The sequence below is a fragment of the Hippocampus zosterae genome, chromosome 14 (genome assembly GCF_025434085.1).
Source record: "Hippocampus zosterae strain Florida chromosome 14, ASM2543408v3, whole genome shotgun sequence".
Taxonomy (NCBI): Eukaryota; Metazoa; Chordata; class Actinopteri; order Syngnathiformes; family Syngnathidae; genus Hippocampus; species Hippocampus zosterae.
In genome coordinates, this window is record NC_067464.1 from 16,874,938 (window position 1) to 16,891,825 (window position 16,888).

At 42.4% G+C, this 16,888-nt stretch overlaps 1 protein-coding gene across 3 annotated transcripts; it reads right to left on the reverse strand.

Annotated features, from left to right (window-relative positions):
• Positions 1–562: 562 nt before the first annotated feature.
• LOC127614483 (ovarian cancer G-protein coupled receptor 1-like) lies at positions 563–16,583 on the reverse strand. 3 transcript variants are annotated; one of them, XM_052085820.1, is made up of 7 exons: positions 16,302–16,583; positions 10,954–11,176; positions 8,635–8,784; positions 4,443–4,576; positions 2,312–2,492; positions 1,536–1,716; positions 563–1,447 (listed from the first exon to the last, which is right to left on the reverse strand). In XM_052085820.1, exons 2-7 carry the CDS (start codon positions 11,038–11,040, stop codon positions 1,125–1,127), a joined length of 1,056 nt encoding a protein of 351 aa, XP_051941780.1. In that variant the 5' UTR covers positions 11,041–11,176; positions 16,302–16,583; the 3' UTR covers positions 563–1,124. The 3 variants fall into 3 exon arrangements, with proteins under 3 accessions (XP_051941780.1, XP_051941781.1, XP_051941779.1); XM_052085821.1 differs by having other exon boundaries at positions 563–1,365; positions 2,312–2,534; XM_052085819.1 differs by having other exon boundaries at positions 2,312–2,534.
• Between the last annotated feature and the right edge of the window lie 305 nt (positions 16,584–16,888).

A 16,888-nucleotide genomic window follows, 5' to 3' on the forward strand; every position in this document is an offset into this window, starting at 1 on the left:
GTTTGTCATCCACATAGTCGTGATCAATAATAGCTTCAAGATGCCCGTTGCCTGAACGACACTGGATAGTAGTTTGCTGCATTTACTCATGGTCGTTAGCATGAGCGTTGGTCGACATCGCAAGGCTTGTTGGAAAGCTTTAGTCCAATGATCAACCTTCCTTTTGGCATGCCACAACTGCCAAAACGATGCAAAGAAACAATGATGGCAACATTTTGACTGTGGATGTTATTATTTTGAGGTTGTTTCATGATCAGCCTTGGATGCGTCGCCATTGAACTTAATACTCTATTGCCCTGATTCTCAAGGTATACAGTCCCAAAAGTGGATCACAACTAGAAAACAATGACTTGTATTTGTATTGAAATTTTTCCCAAACACTACTTTGATGTACTATTTTCACACATAGAAGCCATAATATTACAAATACAGTGCAGCTTAGCCTTTGGCTAGCGGACATCAGAGCTAGCAATCTGCTTTTGCCAGTATGTCAAACTCATTTGGAACTACTGTACGTCTAAAATGGTTACATTAGCGTTGGTCCTCCTCGAACATATACTTTACATGCCTTTTTGAGTGGCGTTCTTTTCAACAAAGAAAATACATTCTTTATTGATCAAAACGTCTCTAAAATGGGATGCGACTTTGCAGCAATAGGAAGATGGAGGTCCCAAGATGACAACAGTTGAGAACCACTGCACTGCTGTAAGACAGGAACTGCAAACAGAAGGTCTCTTGGTGTGCCTGCCACTTTGCTCAAGTGGAAGGAGTATTTTAACCCTTTCATGCACAAATAATAACTTTATATCTGATAATATTTCCACTGTAGTAACCGCCTGAAAAGGTAAAGAAATAAAATATGGTGAGTACTGTGTCTGGAGCTCTGTCAAATTATTTGAGGGGGGTTTGGAGCTACTGTGACTTCAAGGCCTCCACTCTTCTGAAAATGGAACAGAGCAGCATCAGCAGTGGTCACTCCCATGCGGCATCCGTATGACATCTGAAGGTTGGCACCCCCGGACTCGTTCTTTGGATTCGTCTAGTCCATTCAAATCGCAGGGTCCTGATATCCTTTCGTTCTTCTGGTTCTCCTCCATCCCAGTCTTTCCACGATTGCTATTTTGTTAAGTTAATGGTATAATAATTTTTTGATCATCCACAGTGATTAGAATCGTATTCCTGCGGTTCTTGCCGACGTGATCGAGCAGAATCACAGCCCTGTGGCCGTCGTTCTCGTCAGTCGGAACATCGTGGGAATCTGTGGCCGAGATGTTGGGATTGGCACTGCAGTTGCCAAGGCAGCAGCAGAGAAATCTTGTCGCGGGTCGAAAAATAGCCAGGGAAAAACCTCGGCGAGCACTTTCGCTGACAAAACAGTAGAGAGCGGGATCAGCCACACAGTTCAAAGAGGTCAACAACAGCGCTAGGTGGTAATAGTTGAATATCCCTTTTGGAAATAAGAACACAGGACAGACGGTGTGATTCGACAGTTTTAATCCAAGTCAAAAGATCACTTCATTGAAAAGAAATCATACCTGTAATAAAGTTGCAATCCCGCTCCAGAACTGTGCGAACTAACAGAAAGACGTGGTAAGGGGAAAAACAGATGAGGAAGATGAGGATGGTACTGCTAACTAACTGTCGGATTCGGGTCTTCTGATCTGGCTGCGTGCCTGCACTTTGGCCCACAGCACGAAGCACGCACAGGTAGCTGATCTGCAAACCAAAAATCTAGGGCAGAATATGAGCAGTCATTGCATTTGCACTTCTAAAAACCGTATGAGGATGGGAAAGCATTTTGTATTTTGTGGCTGTCTTGAATGGAAACTCTAAAAAGGTCGGACGATTTACAGTTCAAATGGAATGATCAAAAGATGCATCCGACCATACGTAATTTATTCTGCTTATCCAAACTAGGTCATAGACGTGCTGGAGTTTATTCCATCTGACTTCAGGTGAGAGTGGGCTACACCTTGAACTGGTTGCTAGCCAACCGCAAGACAAATATAGACAAACATCCATTCAGACTCAAAAAAGTCAAAGCAGTGTCTTGAATAAAGTGCATTATGAGCCCATGCTCTTTTATTTAACCCTTTCATGCGCCCTGTAACCTAATAACATGATAAGATGTCCACTGTAGTAACCGCTGTCCCTGAAAGTGTTTAAATAAAAACTGGTATTTTCAGTAAGAGCTGCAGAAGAAAGACAAGAAGACTCATCAACGTGGTGACATGAAGAGCTCAGACCGGACTCGCAAAAATCGTCATGAAGTGCTCGTTCATATGAATAATTATCGAAACGGCATTCCTACCAGCAGGATGGCCAACGGGAACATGAACCCAATAGTGACGCGGTAGTAGTTGATTGGATACTCCCAAGGCCGCATGGGGTAGTGCTCAAAGCACACCGATTGGTTGTTGGGATTTTTGCTCAGCTCTTTATGACGGAAGAAAACCACGCCCACCGCAACTTCCTTCAGCCAGATGATGGCACTGAAAAGACAAGCTGCACTTATAGAGCGCAGGGAGGTGAACCTGCAGACGAATGAGAAAGTTTTACAGTTGAGTCATATTAAATGTTACGCTAACCCACGGGTGTCAAACTCAAGGCCAGATTTGGCCCACCACATCATTTGATGTGGCCAGTGAAAGCAAATCAAAGATGTCAACTTTTTATGATGCTTGCTAAAATCTCGACCAAAATTTCAAATTCTCAATTGTAATAAATAAGAGTGGTACTGAAAGCATTACAGTAACTTAAACAGTGAATCAATAAACTGTTATTCTTGACTTCTTGACATGGTTTCAGCCATAACATAGTGATAAAGCCGCTCATTCCTATCGGCTGCTGAATAAACATACGTAAAAACCTGAAACCATTGTAAATAGCACAGCCACCTTATGCTGTATTTTCTATGCTATTGCTAATTTATTGTATTTATTCTACAAATATATTGCTAATGCTATATTTGCACTTATATTGAACTGTGTACAGTTCTTTTCTGAAACATTTATTTTGTGCAATGAAACAATTTGTTGTTTTTTTTCTTCGATCCCTCCCAATTTTGCTGCTGTAGACTGCACATTTCCCCAGTGTGGGACAAATAAAGTAAATAAATATTCTTATTTTATCTTATAATGGCCCTCTACTGGAAATTGTCATTAAAATCAGTCCCGCGAAAAAAAATTGTTTGACACTCCTGTTCTAATCCTTTCATGCACGCTATAACCTGATAACATGATAAGCTGTCCACTGTAATAACTCCTGTCCCTTAAGGTGAATCTCAGGTTTGCGGCGGTATTCGGATAATATCGAAAGAACACGCCATACAGGTAATTTCATTGAGGAAAAAGTCAAATAGTGCTGCGAAATGTATTTCCGATGCCATAGGTTCTATGGCATCGGAAATACATGTTCTATGGCATAGGACAAGCGAGGGGACAGGCTGCAGTTTGATCAATTAAAATGATTCCAGCTCTAGCTATTGCTAAGGCACAAACTAGCAAAACAAACATTCGGACTCTAGACAGCAGAAATTGTAACAATGGTGGGGTTGAAAATGTGACAAAAAACAAACAAACAAAAAAAACGTACGTGGTCAATTAGAACATGGTGTGAAATGATCACCATGAAAGTACTGTAACGTTACTGGGATTGGCCCAAAACTGTTTGGAGGGCCTCAACCAGAAAATGACATCAAGAGTATGAGACGGAACCACACAGTGAGATGGAAACCAACAGCATTGGCAAATGGTCCATGTATGGACTTCTATTGCAGAATCTCTCAGTCTTACACAGGATGTCAACCAATTCAAGGCAAGTGTGGTTGACGGAGCAGGAAGGGAAATGCATTAAAAAAAAGACAGAAAATGGTGAACGTGTGGGAGCCTTTCAGACCGAACTGCAGAGATGGCAAATTCAGGTCCAGAAAGTAAGAGCCCTGCTGACAGTTTGGCTTTAGCCGCACGTGCCTCGACTCCATCAGCAGATAAATGATTTGCTTGTTGGCCCATTTAAGTGACGTAGTTTTGGACTTCATTTTTAGAGGTGTAAATGCTCATTTCATTTGGGGACAAGATGTGGTTTATGTCGTATGATCAGTGAAAAAAAAGTGATTTCAACGTGTTTTGAATGAGAAAGATTTTATGATTTGAATTTAGTGACAGCTCGACTTGCTTGTTTTTTTTTTTTCTTTCCCCACATGCCTTGGGTGATTCTGTGGACTTGAAGGTCATGACCTGAGACTTACAATTTGCACATGTGACTTACTCCCACCTATTAGTCATATTATTCAACTCCCATATTTTTTTTTCCACCCCAGTTTGGAATCATTTTTTTTCAAGCAAAATATTTTTGAAAATTTCTTATTATTGTTATTGTATGTATATTATTTTGGGGTTCTCGAGCAGAGTAATTCTTATATACAACTTGTGAAAAACAACCTCAAAGGGTGAACGACAGCCAGGTAACGATCCAGACTTATACAGCATAGGAAGCCAATGCTGATGTAGATGTTCTCATAAAGAAGAAAGCCACACAACTGACACAGCCATTCCCTGTGACGCCAATCGTCATCCTGTAACAACAAACAAAAATATGGGAATACAAACATGTACGGGGTAAGACAAAACGATTTGTGGATTTGTGTGTTTCACATGCAGTGCCTAAAAAAAATTATTTACTCCTCCACCCACACATATAAGCAGCCATGTGTCAAAATCAATTCATGTTTTCCTTCAATATTTTCCCACAATACCAGAGGTGGAAAATCCAGGTCTTGAAGGTCAAAATGCGCTTTGTTTACCTGCCGATTGAGTAAAGGCACCCGTGGCTAAAGCCAAGCTGTGGCAAGATTTTTAACTTTCTGCACCTATCCCCTCTACACAATAGTGTAATAATAATAAATTGTTGGTTTATTCTTTCCCAATGTAGTATGATTCATTACTTGCATTTACTTCCGTCAGTATTCAATTTCCATCGACTCTTAATTTTACTTTTGCCCCGTCTGTAATTCAAGATCCATCTATCCATCAATTTTACGATCCGCTTATCCTCACAAGGACTTGAATGTCCGGGTGTGCCGGAGCCTATCCCAGCTGTCTTCGGGTAGTAGGCGGGGGGACACTCTGAATTCGTTGCCAGCCAATTGCAGGGCACACATGGGAACAGGGAACAACCCTGTGCTCAAAATCACACCTAGGGACAATTTAGACCGTTGTAGAACATGCAAAGTCTTTGTTGGACCTTGTGAGGATGAGAAGTTCGTTCAAATCTTTGGGCAGGTAACATAGGTTTGTATCGCTGGTTAACGGTGTTTGAAATCCTCACTGTCAAAGTCAAAACACGTCGAATTGAATCATTTAGCCCTTGACCACAAAAAAGTTGCAAAGTGTTTTACATGCCCTCATTCGACAAATATTAACGACATCCCCTGATCTAAACCACAGAAGAGGGCAATGATCTGAGGAAAAATGAGAAACCTTGAGAAGGGGGAAATCCCCCTTCCAGGATGACCAGACTGCAATGGATGTCAAGTAGGTAATATTCAACATCATAAGGTTCTATCCAGTATTCAACAAGTCAAGTCAAGTCAACAGTATTTAGAGCACTTTCAAACAGCCATCGCTGCATACAAAGTACTGTACATGGAGCGATTTAACATACACAATAAACAGTAAGACGAAATGGTAATAAAAGCGGTAGAAAGCACCAAGCAGTAAAATCATGCTGAGTCGAACGCCAAAGAATACAAGTGGGTTTTGAGGAGGGCTTTAAAGATGGGCAGCGAGGAGGCTTGCCGAATGTTCAGTGGGAGGTCATTCCAGAGAGAGGGACCAGCAACAGAAAAGGCTCGATCCCCCCTGACCCTCAGTTTAGTTCTTGGTACTTCTAACAAAGACTGGTCCACAGACCTGAGGCGCCGGGCAGGTGTGTAGGGGCGGATGAGCTCAGAGTAAGGTGGCGCGAGATTATTTAGAGATTTGAAAACAAAGAGGAGGATCTTGAAAATAACTCTAAAATAAATGGGGAGCCAATGAAGGGATGCCAGAGTAGGAGTTATATGCTCCCTCTTACGAGTACCAGTCAAGAGGCGAGCAGCGGCATTCTGGACTAGCTGAAGGCGCTTAATGGAGGACTGTCTGACTCCAAAGTACAGGGCATTACAGTAATCGAGCCGGGATGTGACAAAGGCATGGTCTCAAAGTGTTCATGTGAGAGGAAAGGTTTTATTTTGGCCAGCTGTCTAAGGTGAAAGAAGCTGGATTTAACAACGGCACCAATTTGCCGATCGAGTTTGAAATCACTGTCCAATTTAAGGCCCAAGTTTGAGACCGTTGATTTCAAATAAGGAGACAGGGGGCCCAAGTCTACAGGATGGAATGTACAAGGGCCACTGGGACCAAACAATATCACCTCTGTCTTCTTTTCGTTGATTTTCAAGAAATTTTGTGCCATCCAGGTTTTGATTTCTTCCAGACAGGATAGGAGTGGCCTTAATGAGAAGGCGTCTTTCTTGCTCAGTGGGACATAGATCTGGCAGTCATCTGCATAGCAGTGGAAGGGAATACCATGTTTCCTTAAGATGGAACCCAATGGGAGAAGATACAGCGAGAATAGCAGAGGCAGAATTGAGCCCTGTGGAACACCACATGACAGGGGAGCAGTGCGTGACTCAGAGCAGCCACACAAAAGGTCCTGTCAGCTAGATAGGACCTAAACCACTCAAGAGCACTGCCGCCAATGCCCACAAAGTGCTGCAAACGAGTCAGCAGAATACTGTGATCCACTGTATCAAATGCTGCAGTTAAGTCCAACAAGACCAGACACACGTGGTCTCCAGAGTCATTTGCCAGGAGGATGTCATTAGAAACGCGTAACAGGGCTGACTCCGTGCTATGCATCGTCTTGAAACCTGACTGGAAGACCTCCAAGATGTTATGTTCATCCAAGAAAAGTTTCAACTGCATGTGCACCACTTTTTCCAGAATTTTGGAAATGAAAGGCAGTTTTGAAATGGGCCTGTTACTTGACAGCACATCTGATCAAGACCAGGTTTTTTGATCAAGTGTTGGACCACAGCATGTTTAAACTGTTGGGGAACTACACCAGAAGAAAGGCTGCTGTTGATGATGTCCAAGACTGATGCACCAACACTCGGGAGAACCTCCTGAAAGAAGCGTGGGGGAAGAGAGTCGCAAGGGGAGCCAGATGGCTTCGTCTGGCGAACTACATCCTACAAAAGCGCCAAGAACACAGTATCAAAAGAATTAAGTACAGCTGAACATGGAACATGGACAGAGGGGTCAGATGAGGTATTTGAGACCGGAGTCCTAGCTTTAGAGACCTTATCAATGAAAAACTGAAGGAATCTGTTGCACATCTCGGGTGAAGAATCCGAGCAAGTAGGCAGAGGGGGTTTGAGTACAGAATCTATCGTTTTAAATAGTGCGCGTGGGTTGTGACGGTTAGCTAGAATAAGGTCCGACAGATATTCTCTTTTGGCCTCTTTTACTGTGAGCTGGTAGTTACGCCAGCAGTCTTTCCAAATTTGATAAGAGACATGCAATTTGTCTTTTTTCCACTTGCGTTCAGCTTTGCGACACTCCTGCCTAGCTGCGCGCGGAATGTCGTTAAACCATGGCTCGGGTTTAGGCTTTGGGAGCACAATTTTTGAAGGAGCCACCAAATCCAGGATGGCACGGCATGACGAGTCGAAGCAAGAGGTGAGTTCCTCTGTGTTAGACGAGGGTACGCAAAGGTTATTAAAGGCATCAGAGAAACGACTAGCAGTGCGAGGGTTAAAAATTCGGCGTTTACAGCTAGGAGCGCCAGATTTCACAGCAGCATGCGATAAGACTACTTCAAATAAAACTGCCATGTGATCAGAAATCCCATTTTCAAGGACTTCCAGATTCGACACCGGTAGACCATGAGCAAGGACAAGGTCTAAAATATGTCCTTGTTCATGTGTCGGGCTGGTCACATACTGCACAAAATTAAAAGATTCGATAAGTCTTAAGAAGTCTTTTGCTAGCGGCTTTTATTAAATCAATGAAATAATCCATTTAATAGAATGAGAAGCTGCTGAAAGACTCCTTTGGAGTGATTTATGAAGATACCTCGTTGACTTGGCCCTTACAGATATATCATCGAGCAAGAACTCACTGGGCGACGCTACATCACGGCTCTGCTTCATGCACACTAATAAGGAGCAAATATGTCTGCACACGTTTGCTCTTATGCTGTCTCAGAGGCATCCCAGACACCTCATGACCAGTCGTTGAGTATGTGATATTACATTTGCTGCGATGCGTCAAGACAACTCAAAATCGGCTGGGAGACAAACGTCTGTCGGCTCAAAATCGGGCTACATTTGTGCGGTCTGATGTCGGCTTTCAAGATCCAGGTTAAAAAGGCCATCTCTCGGCTAGCCTTGGAAGGGCGGATCAAAGTGGCTGAGCTCTGCCTCTCCGGCTGCCCCCATGACTTGACACCGAAAGCACAATGGACGAATGAATGGCTGGGATGTGCAAAAACATTTGTGTCAAATTTTGAAGGATGTGTAAAATTGAAGGGTGGTGACCATTTGTTCAAGGCACTGCATGCGACTGTGAATGATCAATTTTAGTTTACCTGAAAAAAGTATTGGAGCCACAGTGGTAATGATGCCAGGTATAATAGATCAGACACGGTGAGGTTTATCAAATAAACCCCCAGCTCATTCTTTTGCTTTAGCTGCAGTGCTGCATGGTACAGAGCGTACAGGTTGGAGGGAACACCCACCTAAAATCAGGAAGACCCATGTGATTCTCTTAAGTGCTGATAAGACTTCCGATATCCTACCTTTCCACCAAACGAACAGATGCGGGGTACAGCAGAATTTAGCAACTTGCTGTGCTAATATCTTGAACCACATTCCCATATAAGGGCAGTAAGGATTTTGTTGTGAACAAAATTAGGCTATGCCAGTTTTTGAGCTCACCTGCACTGTCTATCCATGTTAACTCATTCAGTACCAGCCAATTCTAGACCAAGTCTGAAAAGACGTTGAAAAACGTCTTTGGGAGTGACTGAGTTAAGCCCAAAAATCAATTTGTACTAGAATGTTACTAAGCAGACCAAAGACCTGCCGTCAATAGTCAGAAAGTAATTTCTGAAAAGTGCTTTTGTGATCACCGTCTGAGCTGCGCACCCGAGCAATTACGTACTTCTCTCACCCTCTCAGCACATACAAGACATCACCACGTACGCATTATATTTCTACATTCTCTCATTCCTTCCATTTGAATCGACAAACGTCATTCCCACTTCCCTTGCAGTTTCAGTCACACAACCGACGACGAAGTTTGAAGCATACTTTGACACACATAGACTTAGACTCACCAATGGCGAGACGCTGCAGGCAACTCCGTTTGGGACAGTCAAACACTGTATTTTATTAAAATGCTATTAACCCTAGTGAATAGTTTGGTCTGGAACATGTCAAAAAACACATATTACGAATATTAACACTGGGTAGATTGACAGATGATACCCAACTGCGCCCTCCTAGGTATCAATATCAATTTTGACTTTCTGGGCTCGATTATCATAGACAGGAACCCGTGGATCTGTGAAATTGGGAGACCGCGCTATAGCTATATAGCTCTTCTGGCATATTTGATTTGGGTGATTTGACACCCCCGACGCATCTGGGAATTTGGTGACCAAAAGTAGACTAGATTTCACACTACCTAAAAACCAGATCTAAGGTGTGGCTTCAGTGAAGTAATGCGATTTGGTGGATTTAAATGAGACGCAGGCAGACTTCTGAGCTTCGCGGTTGTGTGTGGTGGATGACTCATATTTCTATCATAAATGATTTAATTTGCCCAGGAGTTGGCTGCGTTCCATCCCGCAATGGCACACAACAGCGAAAACGCACTGAACCTAGGTCTAGGAAAATACGAAAAGAAAGAAAACTCCACCCATGCGCCAAGTTAAACTTTGCTTTGCACTACATTTGCACTAGGCACAAAAATAGGTCCCCTGAATCCAGTTCCATTAACTCAAGTGAAATTTGTAGAACACCATGTTTATTCGTTGGGAGGTGTCCAATCCTCCAGGATTCTACCATTCATTGTGTCATGAGGCAGGATAGTCAAGGGATTAAATGATCATTTTCATTATTACTCGGGATGAAATTACGGTTTCATTACAATACAGGATTTTAGTTTTGCTGTGTGCAATGCCTCTTTAAGGGCAAGCAAACAGTGTTCGAGAGGGAAAAAGGAGGGTGGGTGGAGGAGGGGGTGGGAGCACTTAGCTAATAATGCATGTGTGGCATGTTTCACATAAACAGTAAAGATGGATTCATGGAGAAAAACGCAACAACAGTCTCATTCCTTTACTGGAGGAAAAATAATTATTTTGGATTTATATTGTTGTTATGCATGTTCCTATGCAGTGGTACCTTCGGATATGACTTTTAATTTAATTAATTTATGAAAAAAGACTTTTGTAATTCAAAACACTCATATTGCAAGGTATCTTACCCCAATGAAATAAATGCCGTTAAGTGCTCGCGTGATCAATAAGTTGGCAGACGAGGAGACTTAAAGGAAAAGCTATGCTTCAAATACTCATCATTCTCATTGATTTATGTTTAGTTTGATAGTACACTTCGACTAGGTGTGGCAATAAACAACTTGAAGCCTCTTTTCTTTGTCGTGAAGTGAAATAAGTTCAACGCTACCATACCGTGCTCATCTCTCAATTGATCAGGTATCTCAAGTCAAAGCAAAAAAAAAAAGAAGACACGCCTCAAAGAGACGATGCCAACTTCTCACTGAAGTGCCTCAGAAGGTTGACAGGGACATAAATATCCAATTTGAAAACATTCTGTTCTATTAAGAGTCCAATTTTGGAAAAATGCGAGTACTCAGTAAATATTTATTATAGGCACACACTTACCAGTAGTACGAAGATATACACAAAGCAGAAGAGGTACTGGTGGATTTCATGGCTGACGGTGCAGTTCATAATGCCCTCCTCAAGCATAATGAACCGGCACAGCCTTCTCTTTTTAGATGAACTTCTCCAGAGGGTTCACCTTTTTACACCCACACACACAAAATAAATATTCTTTTTTCTGTTTTCTTCTTGGACAAGGTTGCTTAAGTTCCTGGCTGCCACTCTAGAGGAAAGAAAGAAATGTGTTTTAGGGATTGACAGAACAGGGAAAGCAGGTCTGTTGTCCATATAACAGTGAACACGGAAAATGCTTTGATGGAATATGCTGTACGCAGGGGTGCGCATAACAATATTGGTCTGTTTCCCAAAGGAGCACCAGAGGTTGTTGCTTGGTACTCTTTACCCCCCCCTACCCCCCAACCACCAACTTCACCACAGACTGGTTTCACATAAAGACATCGGACTTTCTCGTATGCCACATGCTTTTAGCTGAGATCAATCGAACTGAGAAAGGAGCGAATCCCTTCGTGATCATTTGAACAAGTCATTTGCAAATGATACAACACAACCACTCAAGCCCCCAGGCTCCCCAAAAAATAATATAAAATAAAATTTACAAAAGTATCACGTGTGAACATTTTGATTTGTTGGCTATTGTATTTTGTGGAAATTTATGAAATGCATGATTGATGAAATGTCCGTGCAGTTAGAGTTGGACCCTGGACGACTCTCCACTAATCACAGCCCTCGGTAACCACTTTGTTTCAAATGTTTTGAGCAGCAAATGAGTTTCGGTTTAAATTCCAAACCTTTAAAGAATACTTTTGCTCGCGGCTGTAGCTAGCTAGTAGTCTAGAGTAGTTGTAGAGTCATAGTCGTGTCTAGAATAATGCACATGTAACCAGGCCTTCAGCATTCATTACGAAATGGGTGCGGGGGGTTTTTTCAAGGTTTTTCCCCACGTTTACGATTATAGGATAGAAAGGCATGTTGAAAATCCCACTGCCTTCAGTGATATCATTGGACACACAGTCTCTCCATTTCAGCAACCAAACCACCATTTCGCTTCGCCTGCTCATTCAGTCATTGTCAAATTGTTCTTCACCCAGAGGAAATGACATACTAAAAAGACATGGTTGAGATCTCAAACAAGTCTGATTACCGGTACTTACTCCTCGACAAAATGAGGTGCCTGTGATATTACACTGAGACAAAGGTGTGTTGCTCCTGCGTCTCATCATTTTCTCCTGAGCAATAGTTACTCTCAAATTAGTTTGCTTTTGAGCTTTGTCTTTTTGTGATTCCAAGCAAAGAAATCTCTTTATGAACCCAATCTAAGCAATGACTACATTTACAAGCCGTCAATATTTGGCCTAAGGTCAGAATTATGGTTCCTGTGCTTGTTTGTCACGACGAGCGTTGCAGCTGACAGATGACGTCAACATAGGCACATAGAAGAGAGTGCTCGCGCCTCATTTTCCCTCTCTCTCTCACTCTTTGTGCATTAGATTAAATCCTTCCCAATGAACACGATAAATAAATATCCGTGTCTGGATATATAATTTGCCACGTTTATAGCCATTTAACTTAACTCCTGTAGTCCAATTTGCTTTTTATAAACGGCATTTGGCTTCTTTGAGAGCCCCTTTTCCTCGATGACGGATTCACCAAGTCCATTTTGCCGAAGAACACTGAGCTCGAATCCGTTTTATCTACGGGTGCATGTACATTATAACTATCGTTAGGTACTGTTGTAAAACACAATATGTATCTGGCTGGTTGGGTCTCCTGTCATCAAGTGATCACCACCTTCAAATCTGCAAACGTATTTGTTGTGAGTGTGTTAACAGCAAATAGCACATGTGACTCCTGGATCACATGTGCTGTGCAATAGGTGGACACGTGTACTTGAATATTTGTCCAATCGTTTGTAATATATGCAACCTTTGTGGTTCATAAAGGGAGGAAACAGTGATGAAACACGCATTAGGCATGAGATAGGAGGTGCATTAAAAGATTAAAAGACCGCTTGCACATTTCAAACTCAGACACAAACTCCCTCTCCCCGCCCCCCCTCCCCATATATTAATGTTAATAACTACAACTATCTAAACAATGTGGGCTTTCTAACAATCTATCAAAGCTGATAAATCAAGACAAATGACAACGGTGAAATATGTTTGTTTTTTAATTTAATTCCAAGAAATGTTCCATCTGGTGACCTTCAGTATGTTGTAATGCATAAGGAAATTGCAAGGCTTTGATTCACCATTCTGAAAGTTTCAGAAAGTATTAGTGGTTGGGATGTCACACATTAAATATTCAGTGAGATTTTATACTGCCCGATGGCTTTAAGATAAGATAAGATAAGATATCCTTTATTCGTCCCACACTGGGGAAATTTACAGCCTCCAGCAGCAAGAATGTATGTAGAAAGAAGAAAGGAGAAAGAGAAAAAAAAATAAAAAAATTAATAATAAACAACAAATCTTTTAACACCTTTTGGTACAGTACAGGACATGCATGAAATGATCAGTGTTTAAACATCTTACATGTTTTATCTTCAGTTGTTCGAAAGCAATGGTCGGCAACCCAAAACGTTTAAAGCCATATTGGACCAAAAAAAACAAAAATATACCTGGAGCCTGAAAAAAATTAAAAGCCTTATAGTTAAGGCAACACTTGCTGTATGTATCTATATTAGCCATACTAGCCTATTATCAAAATGACCAAGGTGGCTACAAATACACAATGAACCTTCACGATTAAATGTTTTTTTCCCTGCAGTGCATTCTGTAGAGCAGGGGTGCCCAACCTTTTTTTGACTGAACACCTAACTTTTCGATCAACCAACCTCCTGCGATTGACCCGTTACCGCACATGCGCGCATACGCACGAACTTAGACACAGATGCCATAAGGAGCAACAGCCATAATGGCCCCTAAGATGAACGATGCATGGTACGCACCTTTGCAACATGTTAACTATCGTAGCTCATGTGCACCATTGAAAAATGTTTCTCTAGGCCCTCCAGATTCCCAGTCTTTGCCAGTACCCTCAGTGAATTGTACATAATAGGCCGTTTTTTTCAAATGTTTTTTTTTTTTACAACAACCACCTGCCTGGCATCCAACCCCGCTAATAGAAAAGTGCGTCGCAGGCTATGACGCAAATCTTTGTTGACAGAAACGTTGAAACGTAATATTTATTTTACACATTTTTACAGCATTATAAAACGTCAAGAATGTTTGTGTCATGTGTGTCCTCCTACAGAAACCATATCAAAACAAATAAACCTATTTCCCTTCGCCATCTTTTTCCATTTTCAAACATTTTTGAAAACGCTCCAAGCAGCCACTAGGGTGACGCTAAAGAGCAATCTGCAGCTCCAGAGTCGCGAGTTGCCGACCCCCGTTCTAAAGAGTTTAAAGTTTTTTTGTATGCTATACATGCTGCATGGGCTTTTAAAAAAAAAATCATTTTATAAAAGTTTCATTTTAAACTATAATGATCTTGGCCCTACTGGACGTACTGTAAAGGGGCAATAAACTGGTCTGAGGAACATTTAAAGGTGGATTGCATTTGAAGTACACTGCCTACGGTCCAAAAGGGAGAAGACGATCAATGAAAGCAGCTTTGAAGCTGCCTATGTCGAGTACACAAATCATTGGAGTGCCACGGAATTCAATTTGTGTCAGGGCCGCATATATTTTTGCGCAGCTGGAAAGGATTGGTGAATAACATGGGTTGGTGGTTTCCTCTCAAAGGGACCATCCTCATTCACACGTGCACAATCCAACAAGCATACGAATGAATGCATCACTGTGTCAAGGACGGCATGCTGACGGGGATGCAGAAGTGACCGATAGTCAAAGCTGGTCTGCAAAGAGGACGAAAGTCCTCCTCATCGTACAGATATGAATTATAAATACAAATATCTGTATTTAGCCTAAATTACACAAGTCTAAGAAAAAGTGACTCTCAGTAGTTTCCTGTTAGGGGCCTTCGCGTGGCACAGGATGTTTGACACCCATTTTACAGAGGATCCTCTTCTTGACGCAACACACCCATTTTTAGTCGGACATGGTAATATCAACATATACAGTAGCGGAAAGATTCTTGCCACATTTTGGTGCCTGTTGAAATGACTGATGAAATTTTGTTCCTAAATTGTGAAGGCAAGCTCTTATTGATGTCCCAATAAAGTTAGTCAAGCATTACTGGGCTCTTAAACTGAGTGTCGTAGGTTGGAGCACCTCACTTGAAAGGCAATTTAAAATGACCCTCTATCAATGAAAAAGATGACGTCAGCGTTTCGAACTATATTTAGCAACTTTCTAATCCCTCTAGGACAATTTTTTTCTAAAGCGACTCATGACCCCTGACAACCCTCACACTGACCATGACATCACATTGCAATTTACAGTATGTGGGCGGCCCGGTGGTTGACTGGTTAGCGAGTCACCTCACATTGCAGAGGTACAGGGTTTGATTCCGGCTCCGCCCTTCCTGTGTGGAGTTTGCATGTTCTCCCCGTGCCTTCGCAGGTTTTCTCCGGGTATTCCAGTTTCCTCCCACATTCCAAAAACATGCACGGCAGACCGATTGAACACTCTAAATTGTTCTGAGGTGTGAGTGTGAGCGCGGATGGTTGTTCATTTATGTGTGCCTTGCGATTGGCTGCCAGCCGGTTCAGGGTGTACTGCCTGAAGGCAGATAGGATAAAGCCAATCCGAAAATGGATGGATGGATGTAATTTGTGTAAATTAAGGTAAATCAATCCTGACTATCTTTCACAGTAAATCTACCATCAAGCATCTGCGTCTTCATTGTATTTTGGGAGAAGCTGTGGATAAATTTTGGTTAGACCAGACAAGAGCCTGGAACTGAACGAGTGCTGCCTCAACCCATCAAACACAGAGGGAAGGAATGAAGAGCACCGTATATTTGAAACAGTTCTACTACTCTCTGAAATTGTATTGTTTTAGTCAAATTAATGCAGTGTCGAGTTCTGTGAGTATGGTGACCTCACCACCAGTGTTACATGAATCTTTCCAATAGAGATGAACAATTGAACCAGCAGCTAATGTAGATTTGCTTTCTCACCACAGTTAAACCTCCCTTGTATTTCCCTCTTTCTTAGTATGTCCTTGATCCAATTTATTTTAAAAACATTGGTCACGCCCTACACACACCACCCAAAAAAGCCAATTCAACAGTAATGACACTCTAGCTACGCAGCAACAACAATATACAGTAACTCATTTGTAGAAGCAGAAGTATACCCATGTTGGATTTCATGTCCATTGAGTGAGTTACTCGAAGAAGAAAAGGTGAATATTACTTACCGATGTGAAGACTGCGTAGAAATGAGCTCAAGGTCTGCCTGTCTGCGCTCTTCTGGCTGACTCAATTGTGCTTGCGCGCTCCTTCTGAGGCGCGCTCGCGCCTACACTCCAAATATAAATGTTTTGTGCCCGTGCGTGTGTATCAACCACAAGGAGCAGATTACTCGAAAAAAGGAGGGTCACAACTTTCAAGGAGTCCAAATAGGGTGGGTACTGCTGTTTGGTGCATAGGCACAAACAACATTCAGGACCCGTCCCTTGGCCTGATGGTGGAAGGAAGCCATCCTGTCAACCACTGGCGTGAACCCCAGGCACCAAGCCGAGGAGCAATAAGAATGCCCACACCTGCTTGGCGCCTCACACCTTGGGCAACTCCAGATTGGAAAAGTCCCAACAGCTCGGACATCAGACTGGTAGCAGCGCCTAAGCTGTATGTGGAGGTGAGCCCAAAACTATCGAGTCAGAACTTCTCGGCCTCGCACACCAGCTTAGGCTCCTTTACTGCCACAGAGGTGACATTCAATGATCCGAGAGCTAGTTCCTTTAGCTGGGGATCAGATCTCCTTTTGCCGCCTCCCAGCTCAAAG

Coding starts and splice junctions, on each gene's coding strand:
- LOC127614483 (XM_052085819.1), bottom strand. CDS start 11,040: ATGCTTGAGGAGGGCATTATGAACTGCACCGTCAGCCATGAAATCCAC. Junction 2,535..4,442: donor GCTGTCGTTCACCCTTTGAG/GTTGTTTTTCAC, acceptor ATTCGTCTGCAG/GTTCACCTCCCTGCGCTCTA. Junction 1,448..1,535: donor GGATTGCAACTTTATTACAG/GTATGATTTCTT, acceptor TATTTCCAAAAG/GGATATTCAACTATTACCAC.